The 25,820-nt window shown below is 42.5% G+C and overlaps 1 protein-coding gene across 1 annotated transcript; it reads right to left on the bottom strand.

The window, feature by feature from the left end:
• Positions 1-7,220: 7,220 nt before the first annotated feature.
• Positions 7,221-24,755, bottom strand: LOC139294641 (cytosolic phospholipase A2 beta-like). The gene is given in 24 exon segments (XM_070916562.1): positions 7,221-7,480; positions 8,939-9,125; positions 9,222-9,394; positions 11,167-11,346; positions 11,831-11,938; positions 12,034-12,171; positions 12,605-12,722; positions 12,833-13,055; positions 13,977-14,113; positions 14,809-14,947; positions 15,284-15,318; positions 15,519-15,623; positions 15,889-16,013; positions 17,038-17,110; positions 17,590-17,632; positions 17,738-17,778; positions 17,938-18,069; positions 18,258-18,394; positions 18,686-18,827; positions 20,222-20,261; positions 20,358-20,392; positions 20,978-21,109; positions 21,677-21,813; positions 24,653-24,755. Coding segments are annotated over 24 exon segments (2,883 nt in total). The 3' UTR covers positions 7,221-7,280.
• Positions 24,756-25,820: the final 1,065 nt, after the last annotated feature.

Genomic DNA, 25,820 nt, shown 5'->3' with positions numbered 1-25,820 from the left:
GATCAAAGACAACTCCGAGATTCCTCACGGTGGCGCTGGAGGCCAGGGCAATGCCATCTAGGGTAACAATATGCTTAGATACTGTGTTTCTGAGGTGTTCAGGGCCAAGAACAATAACTTCTGTCTTGTCTGAGTTCAACATCAGATAATTACAGGTCATCCAGGTCTTTATGTCCTTAAGGCATGCTTGGAGGTTGGCTAACTGATGAGGTTCTTCTGGCTTGATCGATAAATATAGCTGGGTATCATCTGCATAGCAATGAAAATGTATGGAGTGTTTTCTAATAATATCCCCTAAAGGAAGCATATATAAGGTGAATAGTATTGGTCCAAGCACAGAACCTTGTGGAACTCCATGACTGACTTTGGCGTACATGGAGGATTCACATGTACAAACTGAGATCGATCTGATAAATACGACTTAAACCAGCTTAGTGCGGTTCCTTTGATGCCAATTAAATGTTCCAGTCTCTGTAATAGGATATGATGGTCAATGGTGTCGAATGCAGCACTAAGATCTAACAAAACAAGTATAGAGACAAGTCCTTTGTCTGATGCAGTGAGAAGGTCATTTGTAACTTTCACCAGTGCTGTCTCTGTGCTATGATGAGCTCTGAAACCTGACTGAAAGTCCTCAAGCAACCTATTGTCATGTAGAAAGTCACACAGCTGGTTGGCGACTGCTTTCTCAAGGATCTTGGAGAGAAAGGGGAGGTTAGATATAGGTCTATAGTTGGCTAAAACCTCTGGATCAAGTGTGGTCTTTTTAAGAAGAGGTTTAATTACAGCAACTTTAAAGGACTGTGGTACGTAGCCTGTTAATAAAGACAGATTGATCATGTCTAGTAAAGAAGTGCTGACTAAAGGTAAAACCTCTTTGAGCAGCCAGGTTGGGACGGGGTCTAAGAGACAAGTTGATGGCTTAGATGAAGAGATAGTTTTAGTAATTTGGTGAAGGTCAATGGGAGAAAAGCAATCTAAATATACATCAGGTTTTACAGCTATTTCTGAGATTCCTGTGTTTGAAGGTAAGGTACCACCTGAAGACAGGAGGTGATCAATTCTGTCTCTAATAGTTAGAATTTTATCATTAAAGAAGCTCATGAAGTCATTACTGCTGAGGGTTATAGGAATACATGGCTCAATAGAGCTGTGACTCTCTGTCAGCCTGGCTACAGTGCTGAAGAGAAACCTGGGGTTGTTCTTGTTCTCTTCTATTAATGATGAGTAATAGGCTGCTCTGGCTTTACAGAGGGCCTTCCTATAAGTTCTAAGACTATCTTGCCAAATTAAACGTGATTCCTCTAGTTTGGTGGAGCGCCATTTCCTTTCAAGTTTCTGCACTGTTTACTTTAATTTGCAGGTTTGGGTGTTATACCATGGAGCCGACTTTCTTTGTTTTATTATCTTCTTTTTAAGAGGGGCAATAGAGTCAAGTGTCAATCGCATTGAGCCTGCAGCACTCTCAACAACATTGTCCATTTGAGAGGGACGAAGGTTAGCATATGAGTCCTCAGTTGTATTGAGACATGGCATTGAATTTAATGCCGATGGAATCACTTCCTTAAATTTAGCTACAGCACTATCAGATAGATATCTGGTGTAGACTTTTTTGCCTAATGGCGTGTAGTCCAGTAATAGGAATTCAAAAGTTATAAAATAATGGTCCGATAACAAAGGGTTCTGTGGAAAGACAGTTAGATGTTCAATTTCAAGTCCATATGTCAGAACCAGGTCGAGGGTGTGATTAAAACAGTGAGTGGGTTTCTGTACCCTCTGACAGAAGCCGATCGAATCCAATAAAGAGGTAAACGCAGTACCAAGGCTATCCTTATCAACGTCCACATGAATATTAAAATCCCCTACGATAATGACTTTGTCTGTTTTAAGGACTAAACCTGATAAAAACTCTGAGAATTCAGATAAGAATTCAGAGTATGGACCTGGAGCGAGATAGACTATAACGAATAAGACTGGCTTCAGTGTTTTCCAGGTTGGGAGTGAGAGACTCATAACGAGGCTTTCCAATGAGTTATAATCCAGTTTAGGTCTAGAGTTCATCAACAGGCTTGAGTCAAAGATGGCTGCAACTCCACCTCCTCGGCCAGTACCTCGAAGGATGTGAGTATTAGTATGACTGGGCGGAGTGGATTCATTCAGGCTGACATACTCTTCATGACACAGCCAGGTTTCTGTCAGACACAGTAGATCAATATGATTCTCTGATATTAGCTCGTTTACTAATACAGCTTTAGATGACAGAGATCTGATATTTAACAGTCCGCACTTAATTTTCCTATTGTTTTGGCCTATAGCAGTAGTGGTCTTAATTTTTATTAAGTTTTTATTAATGATCAGTGGGCATCCGGTGGACAGGTAAGAAACAGCAATGGTTTGGTTCAGGTAAGTGGGAACGTGCCTGGAGAGAGACAGACAGCTTTTAGCATGTTGGTCTCCTTCGGGGCCAACATGTCTTCCTCAGTTGATCTTTTGATTGATCAAAGTTGGTTGTCGGTTCAATTATGGTCACTGTGGCTGTTAGTTGATGGTTGTTGTTCTATTAGATCACACTCTCCGGTGCTTTGCGCCAGTCTCTCATTGACAAAGTGCCGGTTTCACACTTTACAGTACGAAACATCCATCGCATCGTTCCTCTCACAATGTCAGACCACAAAATCAAGCCTAAATGATCAATTGCCTTGAAGAGGTTCTTAGATGCCATAACCGATAAACCCCCCACCCAACGCGGATATTATAGGGCCTATATAGTCGACTCTGTGCCGACGACCGGATATCAGCAGGAATATCTGTGTGCGGTAGGGGAGGTCCACTCTGACGGTCTGAGGACACTCGCTTGGCTTTACACTGGGCCCGCCTCGAAGGCCCTAATCCCTAATTTATAATTTAGAGATAAATTTAGGATATAACCAAATATTCTTGAGAACTTTAACCTTAACCCCAAACTTAACACAACAGCAGCTTCCATGCTGCACCTCTATAATATAAGCACAGCAGCTTTCTTTCGGACCTCAGCCGCTGCACAGAGGCCTGCCATCTTCGGAGGGTCTCCGATGACTCGGCAGTAGTTGGATGTATCAGTGAGGGTGATGAGGAGGAGTGCAGGGCTGCCGTGGACAACTTTGTCACATGGTGCGAGCAGAACCGCCTGCAGCTCAACGTGACAAAGACAAAGGAGGTGGATCCCTTATGTCTTATTTGTTTAGTCGGCTGTATTGCACCGTACTGTGATGTGTGGTTTTGATACCCGCGTGGAGGTCTGATGTGGTCATTAACTGACTGTTACATAGGTGGTGTAGTTCTCACACTGAGTGCTTATTATTATTTATTATCCATTACTATCCATTATTTCTAATGGAGCTGAAGGCTTGCTTAGATATTTAAAGTTGATGATCAAGTCCGTAGTGGACTTTGGTGGGGCAGTTCTCAGCTTAATGTAATAATGACCATAATTGGCGTAAGACAGGCAACCTACAGCACATGGGAGGTCCGGGGGGGGGGGGGGGGGGGGGGGGGGGGGACGTTGGCTTCTCTCTGTGAAATGCACCACTCGAGAACGGCTCTCACGTCTGCTCAGCATCAGTGGAACAAACATTTTGGCTGGCGTTCCTGGTTAAAATAAACACCAAGCATCAGAAAGTCACCGTGCTCTGGCCTCATCACTCATCACATTTACAGCAACACCATACTAAAGCAGCTAGTCAGAGGCCCCCGGACAGTATGTCCTAGGCAAAGCTTTTTAAAGGCAAACTAAGTTCAGCCGTGTTTGCGTGAGTGTGACTTGTTTTGAGATGAACTTGGAGGGAAACCTTACTTAGTCCGGCTAAAACGCGGCCAGGCTGTGTTTATATTCGAGGTGCATTTTGAAAGGGCACGCCACAGTTACCGCGTGTGACACGTGGACCACACTGAAAGCCAAGTGCTGGCGGTCTAACGGCGCTTGTTCTCATAGTGCAGCATGGGGTTTTTCCACATTAAAACACCAAGATAAAGGTTTCTAATGAAAACTCAACATGAAATACTTCACAAATGGGGCTGCAGGAAGCTCCATAGCTATGTGCTGCTCTGTATCACAAAGTAAATGGAAAAATGCAAAGCACAATGTGGCCTGATTATGTAATACATCTGTCTAGTGTTGTTGATAATGCTGAACTCTAAATCAAAACCTAGGTACGGTAGGTAGAGTATCTAAGGAGGAGGAGTATTGTTTACTCCCTGCATCTAGTATGAATCTAGTTTCAGCCCAAACAGAGGTTTGGGTTTGCCCTTTAAATAGAGCAGCGTGCTGTGTTGATGACAATGTAATCGTAGACATTATGTGCTGGAATGTGGACATGGAAAATGTGATTTGAGCTACAAACCATCCATACTGATATGGTTGAGACCCCTCTTATCTTGTGTGGAGACATACCTTTGGGGAATGGGAACTGTTTTGATAAACAAATAACCTTTAGTTAGTGCAGACTATTTGATATTTTGAAAACCTTTATTTATAGGGCGGCATGGTGGTGCAGTGGTTAGCGCTGTTGCACAGGGGGTATATGAAACCTGAACTGAACTGTAAAGCGCTTTGGGAACCGTGAAAGTTGCAAAGCGCTATATAAGTGAAGTCCATTTACCATTTTTTAAACTTTTGACTCGTACTAGACGTTCATCTCAGACGTCTAAAACGCTTATTGCATTTTGTTTCGGGAAAAGTAGACGTTCGAAACTTCCGGGCAAGACGTCTTCACAACTGTCGGACCTCCCTGAGCTTTCTTCTTCCACCACTGTCAAGCCGAGATTTCTGCTTGGGTCTTTCTGTGAAGCACGTTGCTTTAACTTTAGAGAAAATCAACAATCACACGATAAACTATAGCTAAACTATAGAACTATAAATCTCGTGGGTGTAACCTGGACACGTCGGCTGAGATTGGCCTGCAGGATAAGTGCTTATAGGCAATGGGGTGGAAGGCGTTGGCTTACACTGAGGACGCCTACCGATGATCATTCAGGCAGTGTCCTAATTTAAACACAGTTATGTCTTTGTGTCAATTTTTTGCAACTTTGATGCGAACTGTAAGAAGGTGATGGTACAGAATGACTGCTTCTTCATCATTTTTGTTGTTTTTTTGTTTTTTTTAATTTCTGCATTTAAAAATTACTTCTTTTTTTTTTTTTTTTAAATACCACTCACATAATTTAGATGTACAAAAATCCATCGAGTGATCAAGTTTTCAGAAGCACAGCTCACAAAGAAAGTTTATGAGGATAAATTGAATTACGATAAGATTCCCATCAATGCCATTTGGACTCGGAGGGCGTTGATAGCATATAAAGCTTTACATCACGCCCCAAAAGCCATTAACACAATCTAATTCCAAGTCTTGAGGCGGTGCCTTGCCTCCAGTTAGACAGATATTTTCCAATGATAATGTTCTCTCTCTTTAACCACTCAAAGCCTGTGTTTGGCCTGGGACCAGTGCCAGACCATCTATTTGCTCTTTGCAAAAAAAGTTTTGTTCATACTTTGTTGGCAGTGTTTTTTATACTCAGTGCCTCCTATGCCTGACCGATGACTAAATCTGCTTTAACCTCCTAAGACCCAAGCTCTATCTTAATTTCTCTTCGCTATTTGGGCTTATTGGGACCTGATAATTATAAAAAACTAAGCATCATCTGTTGACATGATGTGGTTCCGCATACGGGGACAATTTTGAATTTCCATATAAGCAGAATTAAGTATTATGGTATAACCCAAAATGTGATGTCCACGCATGTGGATGCCAGGTCTTAGGAGGTTAAAGGAAGACAGTAGTCTGACATTTTGAGGAATGTTGTTTGCTGTTGTATTCATTTCTGCACATCCAGCGTGGAGACAAGCCTTCCCTCAAGTTCACACTTGACGCAAGAAGCCAGCAGCCTTCCATCTGTTCAATCCACACCGACAAACCAACAAAATAACAAATACATGAGACGAAGATAGTTCACGTGTGCTTCAAGAGGAAGAAAACAGCATTGTTTTTTTTATTAATTGCGATCCACAGCAGGGCCAATCAAATCGACTGAAGCAATGTGCTTGGCACACGGTGGCTGCCAAGACACACCTGCCCACAATATGTGTATAAGCATAAAACGTATATGTAGTTTATCTCCGTGAAACGAAGCGCTAATCCCCGGCATCTCTGTGGAAAGTGAACCATTAAAGCCGGTCTCGGGCCGCAACAGCACAGACCGGAGGTCTGCAGCTACTGTCTTAAAGTGTGGTTTCCAATGCACCGGCAGTCCAAACAGCGGTTGCATTGGATGTTCAGTGTGTTGCAGGAGAGTGGAGTGTGCACTCGAGTTAATAGCCTGAACTCACTCGCAGACTTTGCTTCATTTATTCGACACATTTCGTGTCTTTTTTTTTTTTTTGCTACGTTGTGTTGTAAACTATGATACAGCAGTCAGTGAGCTTGTTTGGGTGTTGAACGTTTTCCACTTCCACGCTGCTGCTGATTATTTACACATTTAATGTTTCCATGGTGGTTTAATACTACAAAAAAAAATAAAAAAAATAATGTACAATAAAAGGGCTAGGGTTTTGTTTGTTTGCATGCATGTAAAATCTGATTAGTTGCTCACTTCCTGATGATGAATTCTATCATTGTGACAGATATAATAAATAATTAGAGATTGTAAGACTCACTATTGCTTATTCTTGAGGCAGCAGTTTAAAGCGTTGCTAAGCTAAATATCCTGTGTGTCCTACACAAGCGAGTCATACTAGGCTTAATACCGAGGGCGTAACATCCAAAGTGGAGGGGACACAATAAGGTAGGGGTCCTCCCCCACAAAAAAGAAAAAAAAAGGATTTGAATATGATTAAGATGGCTATCATGCGTAGTTTAATCACTCTGCAAGAAAAGCGGTAAATATACATCAGAAATAGCTGTTTTAACCCATAACCCTACTGATCATCGCATGCTGTGGTATTCGATTAGGGAACCATACTTTGAAGAACAGGACTGGCACATTATTTATGGCACTATCAACAGATAATGTTCCATTTGCAACCTCAACCGCAGCACATAAGAAAGTCCTGTGTCAAGTACTCTTGATTATGAGGAATCCATTATGTATATCATTTATATCAAGTGGCCCCAATGTTAGAATATCGGACAAGAGAGATACCAAGCTTAATACCAAACACAGTGGCTACATGTCTTCTTTCGTAGCATCATTACAAAAGTGACTTTTCAAGGCTACACAAAGAAGCTTGTTGCAGAAAAAGAGGCCTCCTAAGTCTTCCTCTCGAGGGCCTTGCGCAAGGCTTCAAGGATGCTCTCCTTGTTGTTTATGATGTTGTATGAGGTTAACTCCACCAGAGCCTCGTAATCCTCTTTGGAGTAGGTCATGTTCTTGGTGGTGTACGGAGAGTTGCTGCTGCTCACATCCACCTCCCCGGCTTTTATTTCTTCCTCAGTCTCACGCTTTACGCCTGTCAAGTCATATGATAATGATATAATTAGTTAAATCAGGTTTCATGAGGGACGACACACGAACATATTTATTGTTCTGAAAGGATAAATGCATGAATACTTTCACTTCGTAACGAATAAACAAGCCAACATTCATCTACATAAGGAGAAAAATGCTTGAGACACAAAATAGAATAAAAATAATAAAAATGATGTTGCCTCAAGCAATCGATTGCCACTGACAACGAAAGCTGCCCTTAGCTAAATACATGAAGCTCTTTCATTGACTTTCAAGTCGAATTGCACCTAATTCTCAGTAATTAAAAAGTTCTCAGGGTGACTGGTTGATTCCCCAAGTGGGCAGTGTTTAACATCAGTTGCAATAAGCAGAATGTATGTGGTGCCCTGTTGGGGGAGTCTCATATAGCCATCTCCACACTTTGGAGAAAGGTCTGGCTGACCTATTATCATTCTGGGATAGGGGGAAAAAACACTCTGGCTTGTTTGTATGTCTTTATACCATCACACTCATCTTGGGCGGCGCTGAGCCCAGGATGCAACGACGGTGCCTTTGCAAACACGCAGATCGTGGAAGGGGAGGAGAACGCTAACTGAAATAGTTGGCCAATGGCAGACTTACCCTAGCAGCCTACAACCGGTGAGTCAGACTAGCCTTGGGGTTAAGATGCCGACCATGAACGTCCCCAGTTGGCATCTGGCCAGGGATCTTTGTTACATGTATGCATATCTCAAAGAGCTCATAGTACCCTATTACCCCACAAGAGCGCTGCGCTCCCAGAATGCAGGGTTGCTTGTGGTTCCTAGAGTCTCCAAAAGCAGAACAGGAGCCAGAGCCTTCAGCTATCAAGCTCCTCTCCTGTGGAATCGGCTCCCAGTTTGGGTCCGGGAGGCAGACACACTCTCTACTTTTAAGAGTAGGCTTAAAACTTTGCTTTTTGATAACGCTTATAGTTAAGGGCTGGCTCAGGCCTGCCTGGACCAGCCCCTAGTTATGCTGCTATAGGTCTAGACTGCTGGGGGACTTCCCATGATGCACTGAGCTTTCCTCCTCTCCCTCTCCATCTTTACACATTCATGTCCCTCCAATGCATGTTACTAACTTTATTTCTTCCCCAGAGTTTCTTTGTGCTTTCTCGTCTCGCAGGTTGCTGTGGATCGTGGTCCTGGTATGCCTGGGTGCTGCTGCCATGGGCCTGCCTGACTCTCATCACTACAGTTATTATTATTAGTCATAGTTCTGTTACTATTAAAGCTGTTATTGTCTGTCTTCCTGTGTCTCTGCATCCCTCTCTCTGTCTCTAACCCATTTCAGGATGGAAAAAGCAATGCGAGTACCCTGTCCTTCCATTATCAACCAGCTCCATACCTTCCAAGATAATCAGGCTAGCTTGAAGAGTAAACCCTCATCAACTAACAACATTGTTGCAGTGAAATTCAGCCTCTTAAAATTGGCATACCTGGGCGTTTAAAGTGTTTGTATGTGGCATTGACGAGTGGGAAATGAACCACTATCGGGGCCTTGAGATTCTCCTTATCCTCGAAGATGTAGACTTCCTTCTGAGGCCCCATTTCCAGACTGGGAAAATCAGCACTGGGAAAGGCGATGCCATGGTCTTTACAGTAAGCAGCTGTCTTCTCTAGGACCTGATAGATTAAACACGATCATAGAGAGTATCGATAATATTGACGGAAATTGGAAACATTGTGTTTCTTCCCAGATGACCTCCTCCTGCTGTTTACCTTGAGGACGTGGTCTGGGTCCCATGAGTAACTCAGAGATATGATGACATCCACATCTCTCTCTGGCCGCAGGACAGGTATACAGCCAATATTAATGGCATGACCAGAATCAACCAGGCACAGAGTGGAATCACTAGGGGTCAGTTGGTTTGGGAAGGTGTCTGGATGTGTTTCTGGACAGGAAACAGAGAAGGAGATAATAACAAATGAACGTTCAGTCAGCTGCAAGAATTGGTGGTGGACTAGGAAACAGAAAATGAAATCACTGGCCCACACATATTGCCAGTTGTCCTCTGCGCTGAACTTGTCTGTCCTCAGGTATCCATTATGTGCAGGGATGCTACCTTGCCCCAGTAAGCTATGCAAGGACCCTGACACACCAAGCAAGTGAAATTGAATGTCTGATGCAGACCTGTGGTTTTTGCAGTTTGTCCTGCACTGTTGGCTCTAGCTAGCAAATTCAGTATATTGAGTCAAAACAAACTAGTTTGATTGTGTATTCGGCTGTGAGTGAATGCTGCTCAGTATGCTATTGCAGGGCAGTTCTATAGCTGAACCTCCTTTGGAAAGTCACTACCTTGTTGTGGAAGAGAAGCTTGTGTTTTCCTTTGAACCAAGAGTTGGCAACGTACATCAAACTTCTCCTCTCAGCACCAAGGGAAACAAAATACAGCCTTTCAAGGTCAAACAGGGGTCATGAAGGGGTATATCACTGCCCCCTATCTATTCAGCACAGCCATTCTCCATTTTACCAGCCAAAACTTGCCTCTTAATTCAGAATAGATGGCCAGTTTTTATACTAAAATAAGTAAGGCCGAGTACAAGGTTTCCACGGCTGGAGCTTCCGTATGCTAGTGATAATGCCATATATGCTCATTCAGATCTACATTATTGGTGCATTTGCCTTGGCATATAGGTCTCCCTGGACAGGCAATGAACATGAGGAAGTTCTCCACCAGCCACCACCGGGCAGCCCTATACTGCACCTCAACCAGCAATACACACTGACAATACTTGCCTTGAAAACACTTTTTCTACCCTGGCAGTCTAATCTCTTACAACACGCTTCCCGCAAAACTCAGGAGAAGTACTTGAGGACCAGGACATACAAGTAGGACCAAACTGCTTGTACATAAGGCAGCTGATCTTCCCACTCTATGTATGGAGCAGGGATCCCAACAGTAGAATCATGAACGCCATGGAGCCATGGGGTCCTACCAACAGAGATGGCTCTAAAAAATCTGGAGCATCAGCTGGAAAGACACAAACAAATCAGTGCCCTAGAGGAAGAACACTGACTGCATTGCAACCATGGGGTTGCCACCAGCATAATTTAACACAAGCACAGATGGACCGGTCAAGTAATAAGGATACCTGACTAAAGTCTACAAAAACAGATTCTCTACTCCCAAATACAAGCACTTTAGCGGGCACCTGGAAGTCAGAAAAAGACGTAGAAGAAAACATCAGGATCAACCTCATGAAGTTTAATATTGCAACATCTAACTGCTCAGAACAAAACCTTTAGGAACAAAGTCTCTGAAAGAGCCACACTTCTTGAAGAGGGTCTTGGACAGGCTGCAAAAGACAAGTGGCAGCAAAGACAGGACAGACTTTCTACTAAGACGCAATAAGGGTTAGGGATATAAAATGCAATAAAATCTCGTCAAGACCGAAAAAACAGGAGCCCTGACTGTACCTGATGTACCAGGTACCTGCCAGGTAGCTTCAAGTGCTTGAAAACAATCTCCACCATATTCAGTTGGTTATAATCAGGAGGGGTCAGTTGGTCACATTGCTCAGGTACCCTGAAATGTACTACTTTAACTTAATTTAACCGTATTACATTGCAGCTAGAGGCCTGGTATTGTTCAAAAGCCTTTGAATTGTGGGGGAAAGTGTACAGTGCAAGCAACGTATCAATAGCAGGACTGGGAGCACCTACCTTTCCAGGCAACAAAGTTGCTGTGTTTATTGTAGTTCCTGTGCAGGAAGAAACCACGCATAAAATTGTACATTTCAGCGATGACTGGGCGATTTTTGAAGAAATTAGTCATTGTGCTGGCGATATTGGTGATTGGATTGATGAGGTATGTGTCCAGAGTTGATGGTTCAGTGTCAACCTCTGTCAAAAGAACACAACATCTTAGTGATACAGACATTTCATTTATGGAAGTGTCAGCACTTTCTTAGTCCATGGTAGTGATTAAGACTTAAAAAGCTTTCAAAAATACACTTCAAATGATTAGGCTGGCAATATTTTATATTTTTCTTATTGTCAACAATCCCATGCAATGACTGAAACCAACAATAAATGGATCCTCCTGACAAGTATTGTGTAGCCAAAGCCTGATATATCTTATTCCGTTGATCAATGAGCCACACACCATTGCAGCGAGAGACATTCACCTTTCATTGTGATGAATGTGGGAAATGTAGTCTTCTACAATCTTTTAGTCCATCCCACATTATTGAAAGATGGAATAACACCTTCGGTCTTTTAATTGGGTTTGTTCACAAGAGAATTATAGAAACACCAGCCTTATTCTTTTCATTTGTGTAAAGTCTAATTATGTGTTTTGGTGCACTATAAAAGAAAGTAGCCGTACCTATGTTGCTGACATCTGGTCCGAGCCAGGGGATCCAAGAAGGCTTGGACCCGGTAGCAAGCGTCCACAGCTGGGTCAGGTTGATAGAAAAGACACTGCTCCATATTCCTGACAATGTTGAAAAATAAAAAGAAACATGGGATTACTCTAAATTGGTATTGTAGTGCTGTGCATTGACATTGAAACAGAAACAGTGGTCTTACCCATCAGGTAGGGGAGGCGGACTTCTGGGAGTTTCTTGATGATATGACCAAGGAAGAACTGACTCCCGAAGTCCTCAGTTTGGACAAATGCCCCGTATTTCTGGATGCCTACCTCATAGGGGGTAAACTCGCACCACTCTGTCAACAAGATTTGTTACAGTGTTAGGAGAGCAAACTCAACAACAATTTTCAGTCATAGTTCTTTCAGGGGGTGTGTATGTGTCCTGAATCTTTTATTTTTAATTTAATTATGTTATCAGACTTGTCCTGCTGAACATTCCCATATGCCTACGGTTGCAATCAATTTCAGCTGAAAAGTTAGGGATACATTTTACATGACAACAACTTGGAATTCATAGGTTTCACTTTAGTTCCACATGATCAAACCTACAGTTGTATGTGCAATACACAATGTAGTCCAGCTGTCAACATTTCCATTTGATATGCAGTATTATGTCTTTGGGCTTCAATCACATTGCACACAATATGTTCAGGATTACATGGACAAGTGTCATCTTTCAGCTATTATAGTGATTAAAATACAAATAAAGACATCTTCCAGGATATTTACCAGCTTCAGATACACAGCCCTTTAACCCTTCCTTCATATTGACGGCAGTGTATATGGGTAAAGGGTTTTGGCCTTCATTCACTGCTCTCTGCTGCTCAGACAGGGTACTGGTGACTTTCTGTAATTCCAACCACATGTAATGAATATGACCGAAGAAATGTTCATCTTTGCACCCTCATTTTAAGCTTTCAATGTCATATGTGATTGAAAAGTGTTTCAGCTGCTGACCTTCCCAAAGACGAGGTGCTCAAGGACCAGGCCCGCCATGTCAATGAGTGACACAATGTAACCCTCGTTCCCTTTCTCTTCCATTTCCTCACTGTAATACTGCAGTTTCTCAGGAGAGAGGACACTCAGGACGCTCTTGGTCATCTGTTCCTTCGCTGCTGAGATGATGATGTCCATGTCCCCCTGTGACCAGTTAGCTTCCTGATACAGCATAGACATAGCCCTGTACGCACGGGAAATGATAGTGTTCAATGATCTACAAACAATTCACATAACCAGGCAAACTTAGACAGGGACAGGGGTTGCCAGCATTTTCTTAAACATAACGTAGTTTTTCTTTATGAAAGAAAAAGCGCATTTTAGTTCACAAGCTAGGCTAAACAGAACTCTTTCAAATTGGGTGCATTACTGGTTAAAGTCCGGATATAACACTTTGTTAACAAGTGGAATAAACCGCTGTACCAACTCATCTCCCATGCGCTCTGGCCTCACAGTTAAACTCCTCAATGAAAGAGAGGTGGCTGGTGACACCATGTGACATGGAGGTTACATGGCTGTCTACCCTGCCCCCAGGCCGGTGGAGTTACCAGTGATATCGTCTAAATAGTGCAGTACAAAAGAAGCTGGGCCTTCCTAATCTGGATAAAATGAGAAACCCAATACATTGTGCTGGAAGAGTTGAGATGCTGAGAATGTACGGAGACATTTAAAATGCCTCATTAAACACAAATCAAACAAAGAAATACAGTGAAATATAACACACATACTGTTGAAACTTAGGGGTGGGACCATGGGTACCACGACAGACAAGCTTTCACATTAAAACACTTGTATTGTATTTCACTTAATCTCTTTGTTTGATTCGTTTTCAATTCGGCATTTTGGATCTTCCACAGAAATGAAGCAACTGTACCAGCCGACCAAATAGAAGTCTTGGTGCCTTCTTCCTTTCTAACCCGTGGCTCAATCCCCAACATAAAACACTGATATATTCTGTTTTCTAGCCAAACCAATGTTATTCTAACCTTTCTTTGAGGAACAGCCCAACGAGGGCTTGCCTTTCTTTTTCCCAGTGCAAAATGTATGATGAGAAGATTGGTGTCAAGATACTGTGGACATTGACTACTCAACTGGTTCCGCTTACCATGTGGATCCAGAAACACCAGTGACGTAGCTGACAGCATCCAGGACCCCTATATCTTTCAGGCCCCTCAGACTACCAAGCAGGCCTGTCATTGCTCTGGCCCCTCCCCCTGAAGCCACCACTGCTATAGTTGGCACCTGGACAGAGGATAGAGAGATGATGTGGTCCTAGTAGCTCTGTGGAACTGTACTTCGACTAAGTGGAGCCTCAAAGCAAATGCTAACGTCAGCATGCTAACGTGCTCAAATTGGCAATATTAACATGCTGATGTGTAACGTTTAATGTTTACCATGGTCACCGTCTTAGTTTAGCATGTTAGCATCCAGACATTTGCTAATTAGAACGAAACAAAGCACAGCTGAGGCTGATTGGAACGTCTTTAGTTTGTTGGCAGGTATTTTGGTCATAAACCAAAATCGAAATTTTGACATAATGAAAGATGAAAGACGGAGATGAAAAGTTATTACAATTCATCCTGTAGGGAATATCCATCTTTATCCATCTAACTGATGAACCGAGATTGCCATCCATAGAGCTGTATTATATCTAGGGATACAGAACATGGTGTACATGTATGAATGTATGTATTTTCTGTGACATATGCGGCATTGTGGTTATTATACTGTACACATTTGAACATTTCTACCATGTATGTATATGAGATGACGTGTGCTTGTAACTGTGTTGGTGTAGAATGCATGAAGTTGCTGTTACATATATTGGTCTTGACATCTGGCCCACTTGCATTAACCCGTTGGGCAGGGAGGTGGATAAGGGCAAATTCAATTCAATTTTTTCAAAAGTAACAATGTGTTAGTGAGTTGCACTCTACCTTTTTAGGTTCAGGTTGAGAGCCAAGGCCTAAAAGCTTCTTCAAAGTCTGTGCCACCACAGCTTTCCTCTTCTTCAGATACTCTTTCTCTTGAGGTGGAATGTCAAAGTCCAGGCGCACTGCAAGACGCTTCTCCTTGCTGTGGATTTCCAAGGTAAAAGCAAGTTTCCAGTTAGAACTTGACTGAGACCTGACCTCAACCCCATCCAACACCTTTGGGATGACCCGGAACACCAACATCAGGTGGTCGACTCTAACTAATACTCTTGTAATACTCGATTTGGGAGCAAGTCCCTGGAGCCAGGTTCCAAAATCTGGCGGACAGCCTCCCCAATAGAGTGGAGGCTTATATAGCAGCAGATTAACGCCCCTGGTTTTGGAATGAGGTGTTCAGCAATCACATCCAGGTGTAACATTTGGGTGTCCACATACTTTTTTTGGATGTATCGTATAATGAAAGTAGGAAGCACCTCACCCTTCATGCGTTTCCACGTCTAAATCCACTGAGTCCTGTGATGGGGAAAAATGCCACGTTACTATAAAACAAAGGCTGGCTTGCATCACTCTCTGCCACAGTGTCTTTATTGAAGCTACTACCAGAGGGAGGAAGCGGCAAGGAAGTGAAGGACTCACTATATATGACATATCTGAAGCAAATAGCAAGGGGCCCCATTAAAGGCCTAGGCTGGGGCTACCTCTTAAGTTCGTACCTGATCAATAACAAGGGACACTTTGCCTGCATGTTTGGCTGGTAGTGGCTGGAGATTTATGGACGCTTCCATCGCCGTAGTGGAGGCAAATGTATCATCGGAGGGCTGACGGACAAAGAGATAAAAAAAAATGCCGTGTTATACATTTTGACGAGGCACATGCACTGTAGGTTTGTGGCAGCTAAAGCGATGTCCTTAAAAAAGAATAACACGAGGGTGAAAATGTTTCTTTCCTCTCTTTCTTTATTCCATTCCTTCATTCCTCCCTTGTGTGTTGCAAGAAGAGGATAAGTGCAGTTGATGGGGAACACCTTTCACAAATAAAACAGCTGACATCTGTCTGTCAAACAGGTAACACTAAAAGACTCACTGCCACTCCTAGCTCGGTCTCCAAGTCCCTGTTGATGTAGAAACGCAGTTTTGGGGTTTCCTTTGCGTTGAGTGTTTGATTCTCCTCATAGGCACCCCTCAGTTTCAGCACCTTGGCCCCAACACCTGGCAAAAGATTAGCAAGAGGAAAACTGATCAATACAATTTTGCTGTGGTTTCATAAATCACAAGCAATAGTTATCATTATACTACGGTCAATAATTTGTCCTGATGATGACTTCTCAAAGGATTCTTGATTTTTGTTGTCCGTCCCTTGGTGAGACTCTTCCACAGCCCGTTGACTTGCAAAAAATGAGAGGCTTTGCAAACTTAAAAAAAGACTAAACAGCCACACTCAGGCTGCAATGCTCACTGGAAATAGCACCAAAATACACCCAGCAGATACAGAGCCATCATTAACATTCATTTGGAGTTGTGTCTCTGGAAACACGGCGATTGTAAGTCTAAAGTCGTTTTCACACATGATCCGTACTCGAGACCACCTTTCCAAGTGGAACCGTGCCCGGGTACGGTACACAGAGTTCACAATAATCAAACGAACAGGGCTTTGGGGTCAACTCTGATCCGGGCCCAGGTCCCTGTTGTGAAAGCCCCCTTATGCTCACTCTCCTTTTAGCTCCGGTTTGGTCTCCACCAATTCGCGAGGGAAATATCTGGTTCTTTAGTCGCTGAATGTTCCAATGCTCCTTTGTTCACCGGCTAATTTTTTTTTTACTCACTAACTTTATCGGTCTTCCGAGCTCCTTTGCCGAAAAAAAATCTGTTTGCTGCTGCTGGAAACATTTATGACAGCAGTGATGGTGAATCAAGGCGCTTCGTAGAGCCGAGGGGAGTTGCAAAGATGAGGGATAATTCACTGTGGGTTCGTTACCTCGAATGACCTCTTTCACGTTATGCTCTCTAATCTAAAAAATGTTGATAAGATCAGCTTTGAATTTAATGGCAATCACCTAATTGTTGCACCTAATTAGGTGATTTTTCCACATTCTTATGAGTTCCATAACAATACAGTCCTTCGTGTCTGTGAAGCTGGCCTGAATCCTTCTTTCCAATCCAGAAACAACTATTTGGCAAACGGGACAGTGGAAGCTTCGGTAGGTAAAGCTCATTTCAACCTGACTTATTGAACATGACAGAATTGTAGCCTACATACGGCTCAGTAACTTGTCAGCGTCGACATCCAGTGCAGAGAACGGGGCACCCTGGAAGACACAGGGAGATATTGGTTGGAGTAATCAAAGGAAGATACATTTGTAATTCACGGTTATTGTTTGGACAAGCTACAGAATCGCGCTCGAAGCCACTGCTCAATTCCCATGTCAAATTATGTTTGGCTTCCCATGAAACGTATATGGGACTGCGTGACCTTGGATGCTTGGTTCCCTGTTGATTCCCTGTTGCATTTTATCACTCAGTTACCTCTAAACAACAACATGCAGAACGTCACAGAGTTCATCTTCAAGTGTTAATGCCAACTTTTTGAAAAGAATTCCACTGCAGTTGTCTATCTGCTGCTGTTTTTTTTTAATTTAGTAAGCAACCACAATTTCAATAAGACTTGGGAATTACATGGCTTCTCATGGTCCAAGTTCGTGATCAACAGCGCTGACAGTAACAGTGGACCCCTGGAGTGTATAAGTATTTAGGTGCACGCAAGCTGATGCCACGCCAGAAGTCTTACCACGAGGATGCCATTGGTGAGATAGTCACAAGGGGGGTCCTCACTACAAAAAGACACACACTCTTTATGTTCAACCAGATCATACAGTGTATTGGAAGAACTGAAGGAGAGAAAGCAAAGTAAAAACAGCAATATACAAGTTAGTTACCTCTGAAGTAGCTCAAACTCTATTAGAAGTGTGTCCCCTGTCTGTAAAAAAAAAAGTGGACAAGGGAATAAAATTCAATCATACTTTGTTTGTTTAATAGTCAAGTACACACACGACACACTACTTTCTTCTTCCCAAATGCATTAAAATGGCTGCAAGTGTTGCAGAGGTATGTTTCTGTATTCCGGCGTTGCTTTTACCTCAGGGTTTATGGTGAAGACCTTGGTCTCCTTCTTCTCAATCTCGAGGTTGCTGATGTCGAACAGAAGTGTGGAAATTATGTCATCACGCGCCATGGCGTCCTCGTCGTACAGCTTGATCTCTAAAATGTTCTGGGGAAACAGCAGAGGAGCTCACTGCTGGTTTTCCCTCCTCTTCGCAACTTAAAGAAGCAACTGGCCGTTAAAAATGTGGCAAAAAGTATTTGAAAACCTGTCATTTAAATATGAATCTACTTTCTACACCAGTGGAGAAAGATTATTCTGGTGTTTGATGGCATGCCGATATTGAGTAGACTCACTTTCACGTGGACAGGAGTCCTGAAGCTGAAAGTTTCGTTCCACTCCGGGTTGTTACTGTTTGAAGCAGTTTTTGTGCGGTAGGTCCTCGCCGTTGCCGTGGGGAGAGACAGAATGACATAGCAGTCGGATTCAGACCCTTCACCGCGTACACAGGAAAAGGCGGGAAAATGGACATCAGACACTGTATGTGTCGCTTTCGTGTGAAAAGGTTCAAAAATCCAATCAATCCAGGCGAATGAGACCTGAACTGTGAAGCGCTTTGGGAACCGCGACGGTTGAAAAGCGCTACGTAAGTGAAGACCATTTACCATTTCAAATAAAGCGGGTGAAAGTCATTACATGTCATTCCAAAGCATGCACAGCACAAATGTGTTACTTAAAAAAAACAACAAAAAAAAACCTCATGTGAAGTGCAGGCAACACTTACAGTAATCTGTGGAGTGACGTTTTTTGGCTTTCAGTATGGTGACATTCAAGGTCCAGTAGGAGACAGCTTGCTTCTGTTGAATGAGCCAAAAAAAACACCACATGCACAACTTGCCCTTCTGTTTTGGTACAATGTTCTTTGTCTTTGTCGACGCAAATTTCCACCCCTGGAAAAGTGCATTGGAACCTCTTTCTTTTATGGTTTTAGACAAAACCGCCAAAAACCACATGCAAGAAAGCCCAGAGCATTTATTGTAACTTGGTTCTCATGATTAGTGAAATGGTTCAACAATAGCAAGCGTTACGTGACCATGAGCAGCAGAGCACCCCAATAATGGCTTGTAGTAATGTTACATTATAATCACCATTATCATCATAAATGATATTCACTTTAAGCTTCAATGTGGAAAAGAAGTTAAAACTGTTTTCTTTTGTCTAAATTCAACCAAAATATTTAGTTTATGGCTGTCAGTCACTGATGGTCCCGTTTCAATGCAGAAATTGGAGAGATCCAACATGGCAGCACCAGTCCACTACTGGCCATCCACTGGAATAAATGACCTCAGGTCTCCATCGATCCAACAATACGCGAAGTCTACAGCCGCACTAGCGACTCTGTGAAAGTGCAGCTTTGGTCATGAACCAAAAGACTGGACAAACTTATTGTGATCGGCTGGCGGTGGTCGGATTTATCTGCTGGGGGACCTTGAACGCGTGAAGCCATTTCACTCAAAAACCCAAACTTTCTGCAGCATATTTAATGATATTTCAACAGCAGTTTGACATGCAGGGCATACGGCTGGGCGGTTGAGGAGTGGCCCACTGCAGTTGTCTTCTCTCTCCCGTGTCTGTCCCCCTCCCCCAGCCAATTGCAAAAGGTTACCCGGCTGGGTCCCGTGGCTCCGCCCCAACCCTTCACCATTACGCTGACCCAGCTACAGTGGGCTGTTGCTGACTCAGTTGACGTGAATAACAAAGAAAAAAAAATGTAAAATAAGTTGAAATCTATTTTTAAAACAAAACTGCAGTTGTTGCAGAAGGCAACAGGAAAAAAGCTAGCCCGGGTTTAGTTAGCAGGATAATGTAATTTAGCTAAAATTCGAATATGCTAATTATCTTCTTACCTCACAGAATTTAGAAGATTAAAAAAAAAAAAAAAAAAAAAGCTAGTGAAATGAATTATGTTGGTGATGTACTTGTTGCTGTATTTGCCAGGTTGGATTCTAATCTATACAAGCACACAGAGCAGCTGTTCACCGGATTAACAGAACCTCTTCAACACTCGGGTTAGTCCATAGATGACTGATGGAGCAGCATCCCTCTTCGTTTTACGTCAGTACATAAATGTGAAATTTGCATATTGTGCTTATTTCCAGCCAATTTGCACGACTTTGCCGGAAGACAGGACAATTTAAACACTGTGTTTGCAATATTTGCTAAATATGGATACGTGGCCCCCCTCACTTATCTTCTTTAAATGCTTGGTTGCTGGATTCAGATTGTCTTTTAGTAGGGTGTGTATATGTGGAGACCTTACCGCTAAGGAGGCATCTTTGAGGTGACTGAAAACCTTCTTTCTAAAAAAAAAAAAGAAAAAAAGAAAAAACACAAATGATTTCAAACCAATCCACTAAAATTAAATAAAAGTTAAAAAACAAACAAAGGAAATTTACCTTTCCAGCAGCTCGAAAGCCATCCAGAGTTTGCCCTTTGACCACAGAGAAGAAGGCAGGAAAATGTGTGATTTTTAAATGATAGCAAACCAGCAGCAGTGTCTGGTGAAACCAACCAGGACATGATCCCTCATGTTATAGAGACATTTTGAGGTCAAGCTAAACCAGATTCAATGCACATTTTCACATTTGTGTTCGTAACATTGCGCTAAAAAGTGAAATCAAGTACATATCACCGCCACCCCTAATCTGCAGTACGTTATTTCTCCCTTCATTTCACTAGGTTTGCAACAAATTATTGTTTGTGTTATTTATCAATGGACTGATTTGAATCTACTATTGGTTTAGTCTACACAATGTCAGAAAACAGTGTTCCCTGCTTCCAAAACAATCCCTGCTTCCAATTTCCAGAGTCCAAGGTGATCACTTCAAATTGTTTGCTTTTCTCCGACTTTCTCCCCCCCCCCCACCCCACACACAAAAAAACCCCCCAACTGTATTTACAATGATATAACACAGATAAAGCAGCAAATCCTCACATCCATTTTGCTTGATAATGGCCTCTACAGTACCCTTTTCAAGTCTATGGGTGCTGCGGAGGGTATGTTTGATGTCTTTACCTCAGGGTCTACGATGAATTCCTTAGTTTCCTTCCTCCCTACAGTCAGACTGCTGATATCAAACTTTAGGGCGGAGATCAGGTTGTCGTACTTCAGGGGGTCCTCGTCATACAGACATATCCCAAGAGTGTTCTGGAAATACAGCACAGTCTTTATGGCGGGGCGGGGCTCACCAGAAAACTTTTTTTGTTTGTGCCCTTGACAAAAGGTTCTTCAAGGGTTATTTATTTACTTGTTTGGAGATTTCCATTAACTGCATGGGTGAGTAGCCTATAGTGGGCAACACCATTGGCACAAAGCAACATTTACAACAGATTTCACACATAAAAGCACCAATTCCCTTTTGAATTTTCCACGGAGAAGGCTGATAACACTGAAAAACTGGACAAAAGACTACGCTGACGTGACGAGGTGAAGGGCTGTATTTGGAGTTTGTTCGCACATGGGTTGTCTTTTGGCCATGTGGCATGTTCACTTTTGATAATAAAATGGCTTTGAGGTTCCAGGCACCTTTATGATAATTAGCTTAACATCTTCAGTGAAATGGGGCTGTATTTTGTCGTCACAGGGGACGCCAGATGGAGGCCTTGTATGGATTTTGTGACGAATAGAGGGTAGCACACTCTACATGTAATATCTACTATCCACTATGTTACATTCATGTTCAAACTGAGCACTTCAATTACTCAGCGGTCTCACCTTGAAATTGTCATTGACCTTGAAAGTAAAGGTTTCATTCCACTCTGGGTTTTTGCTGTTTGCCACGACTGTTGTCCTGTCGACCCTCGGGGATGTGGAGGGGAGACATACGGTAACATAGCAGTCTGCTTCGGACCCTGGCGTTTGAGAACAGGAAGAGGATTAATAGATGATTTTCCCTGCTCCTCAGCAACCATTTCATGCCCCCCCCCCCCCCCCCCCCCCACACCTGGTTTTCCAAATAGTACTTAATGTTGGTGTTAAAGCCACAGGGGTTTGTTGGAAAAACACGATGTCACTCAAATCTGATGAAACCACGCCCACACAGTCCCGATGAAGCAAGTTAGTTTAATTTTTCCCTTTAACTTAACTTTGATTTTGGCTTATTTCGTCATGAATATATAAAACTTGAAACCATGTTAACAGGACAGGAACTTAAACATTGGCAGAACCAACAAGTACACCAAAAAACTGTCGCCGGTCTGGTCTGTAAGCATTACCGGGGAGAAAAATAAAATCCAGCGCATGCAATATTCCCCCAACCCCAACTTCACACAGTAACACCACACTCTGGGGTTGTGTGAGTACTTAAAGGCTCTAAGGTCATATAGATGTCATATGTGGAAGTCGTAAACGTGCAACTGCTGTTGTATATTACAAAAGTGGTGAAGAGCTGCAGTTCAACCACCTGCGCAGCCAGATTCATAAAGTTTTTACTGCTGAAGGCCAAAGAGAAAAGAAACTATGTACTCATAGTACTCAGAAACTACTACTACTTTTAAGAGTAGGCTTAAAACTTCTTATAGTTAAGGGCTGGCTCAGACCTGCCTGGACCAGCCCCCTAGTTATGCTGCTATAGGCCTAGACTGCTGGGGAGACTTCCCATGATGCACTGAGCTTTCCTCCTCTCCCTCCCCATCTTTACACATTCATCACAGTCCAATGCATGTTATTAACTTTATATCTTCCCCCGGAGTTTCTTTGTGCTTTGTCGTCTCGCAGGTTCCTGTGGATCGTGGTCCTGGTACGCTTGGGTGCTGCTGCTGCCATGGGCCTGCCTGACTCTCATCACTACAGTTATTATTATTAGTCGTAGTTCCGTTACTATTAAAGTTGTTATTGCTATTAATCATATCTCAGTTATTATTACAGCTGTGACTCCTATTATCAGTCATATTTCCATTGTTATTATTATTATAGCTGCTATGGCTACTGCTGGTGCTGCCCCCCCCCCCAGAGTCCTGGTTCTGCTCAAGGTTTCTGCCTCTTAAAAGGAAGGGTTTCCTTGCCACTGTCTCCAAAGGTCTTGCTCATGGTGGGACCTGTTGGGTCTCTGTAATAACATTATAAAGAGTCGGTCTAGACCTGCTCTATTTGTAAAGTGTCATGAGATGACTTTTGTTGTGATTTGGCGCTATATAAATAAAATTGAACTGAAATTGAATTGAAATTGAGTACTCATGGGTTCGGAACGTGAACATGTTGACGGGCATCGCGGTAACCACCACAACATGGTTACCACTTCTTTTTTTTCATTTATTTTAGGGAAAATGTTTGATCTCATTTTTCTCAGACTTCTGGAATCACTCTCTTTTTCTCTTCTGAGAGAGGCCATTGGATGAAAAGTGCACTGCCACCAGGTTTGGTAGGTCCTGGGTCTGGATGCAGCTCCTGTGCTCTGCTATCCCGGTTTTTAGTTTCTTTATGGAATTCCTGCACAGTTCCTACATATGGTCATTTGATTAAGATAGATTGCATTTACTTGTGGAACGAGATTGTAGTGCTTCTGACTTTCATTGTTTTCCTGTTAATGGGTGTGTGTGTGTGTGTGTGTGTGTGTGTGTGTGTGTGTGTGTGTGTGTGTGTGTGTGTGTGTGTGGTAGGGGCACGTTTGTACACTACTTTGGGTCAAACTTGGGATTCATTGTTTTAAATAGAGGATCAGAGCTCAAAATGTGCCAGTGTTTTCATATAGTTTTTTTTTTCCAAAATCTTCTCCCAGAGGTGAATATTTTAAATAAGCACCTAAGACCGTTCTTTGGTGGAGGTTTTACTTTTTTGATGAGGCGCTCTTCCTGTGTCAGGAAGCTTTTTATTATACCCTCTTTCCTTGAATCTGTGTTCTACTATATCTGCTTGTTTGTCATAGACAGTTTAGGTTTAGTGTAGCGTCTCCTCACACGACTAAACTGGCTGATGGGAATGGAATGATTGACCACGTAAGACAGAACGTTTGTCCTTTTCTTTTCTGCACAGGCCTGTCACCAACGTCCTGCCCCCGTGTTTAACAAGAATGTCCAAAAAAACGCACGTGTCGTAGATCGTGACTAACGGTGAAATATTCATGGCGGCGATTGAGATACCCTGCGGGATGTCTATCATACCTCATGAAAATGTCATCCACATAACGTTTCCGTAGTCTGATGTGGTTATGGAAGGGCTTTCGGAGGAGAAGACGTCATCCTTTTCAAAAGAGGCTACATATAGGGAACTGAAGTTAGCTGTCTGTGTAAAGAAGACGCTTTCTCAGACATTTTCAGAGGGGAAAATCTCAGCCAGTTAAGCAATGAGTACTCGGTATAGTCCCAGACGGTCTTTTATCTGAAAATTCTGTCAAAGTGTGTATCACTGCTTAGATCATCCACCGTCTTAATCATATATCAGGATGAAAGGGTAGTGACAGAGGGCTTCATAAAAAATAAAAAATAAGTAGAAACATTTGGTCAACCAGGTGGATTTTTAAAGACTTCTACGAAGTTTTTGTCGGGAATAAATAACGGGAGAAAAAGGATGTGACAAAAAAGCAAATATATGATCAATTTCACACTCTTTTTTTTTTTTTTTTTGTGAAAACTGTGACATCAGTGCCTACCTCATACAGGTGGAAATGGGGCAAAAGGATTTTGTCACATCATACATCAAAATATGCATGTCGCAATATGTTCATTAACAAATCGAATCGATAGCTATACGTACAATAATCTGGAGAGAGGATGTTTTCTGCTCTCATTATGGTGACACTCAGTGTCTGTGAGGTGGCGGCTTCCTTCTGTTGAATAAAAACAATGCATGAATCCATTGACACTGTGAGACATATTCCAGATGACAAGTCTCTTTTGTTGAGGAAAACTTCACTTCGGCACCAAATTGAAGAGAAGAATCTTTATTTCATCTGAAAACAATGATTATGGTGAGCATTTTCATGCAAGCATACACACATACAGGTTGCATCAGAACCTCTCTGGCCTGCAAACTAAGGGCACAGATTTAAAATACACATTTGTCTGAGGTGACCAAACACAGACCAATACGCATTTGTTTCACAAGGCTGAAAGGCGAATTGAATTCTGGGCTTTCCTGGATAAGACAATTCACACTTCAATGTTACTTAAGTTGCTGTGACAAAATGGGGTCTCATGCAAGTTTTAAGGTGTGACTCCCCGCTAGTCTCGAAAGACCAAGTTCTTTCCTGGGTTTTCACCCATGGGGGGGGGTGTGTATCGAGCTAAAAACTATTAGATATTACATTTTCTTCTATACAAGACAACACAAAGTGTGTAGAACTGGCAATAAAACGTGTATGTACTCAAAGTCCTCTGGGACTAAATGTATTTTTTGTAGCCTTAGTTATATTGTATGTAATATATTTTCTTTTTACTTTCTTCCACGTATGTTATAAAATGTTCAACGTATTTGCTGCTTTTGTAATGGTTTTATTATTGGTGTTACACTGAATCAGGCTTGGCACGAGACGGTTGAGTCTTTGCAAGTCCTTAGAGAGATTTCACCCCTGCAGTTTCACCAACACACCGTCTATGTCAACTCAAATATCAAATATATATATATATATATACACACACATATTTGACCCTTTCTATTGAAAGTGGCTGACTGAAATGTACTACCTAGCTGATAAAATGGCCAAGCTGAAACCCATGACCAGGATGTGATGAGTGTTGCAATGTGTTGATGAAATGTGCTACAAGTTAAAAGTATATCTTCTTTAGAGTCCCACGTGCACCTCAGGCTCAGACTTCTGTCGACCTCGGGCACGCAGCTCTAATAAGCCAAATCGTTTTTTCACAAATTCAAATGTGGGCTATGATGCAAAGTGACTAAGATCATCACGCATTTAAGCGCAGTA

This window comes from Enoplosus armatus, chromosome 12, assembly GCF_043641665.1.
Source record: "Enoplosus armatus isolate fEnoArm2 chromosome 12, fEnoArm2.hap1, whole genome shotgun sequence".
NCBI classification, from domain to species: Eukaryota; Metazoa; Chordata; class Actinopteri; order Centrarchiformes; family Enoplosidae; genus Enoplosus; species Enoplosus armatus.
Note: the sequence above shows the minus strand (reverse complement) of the source record. Positions and strands in the feature narration are given on the sequence as shown.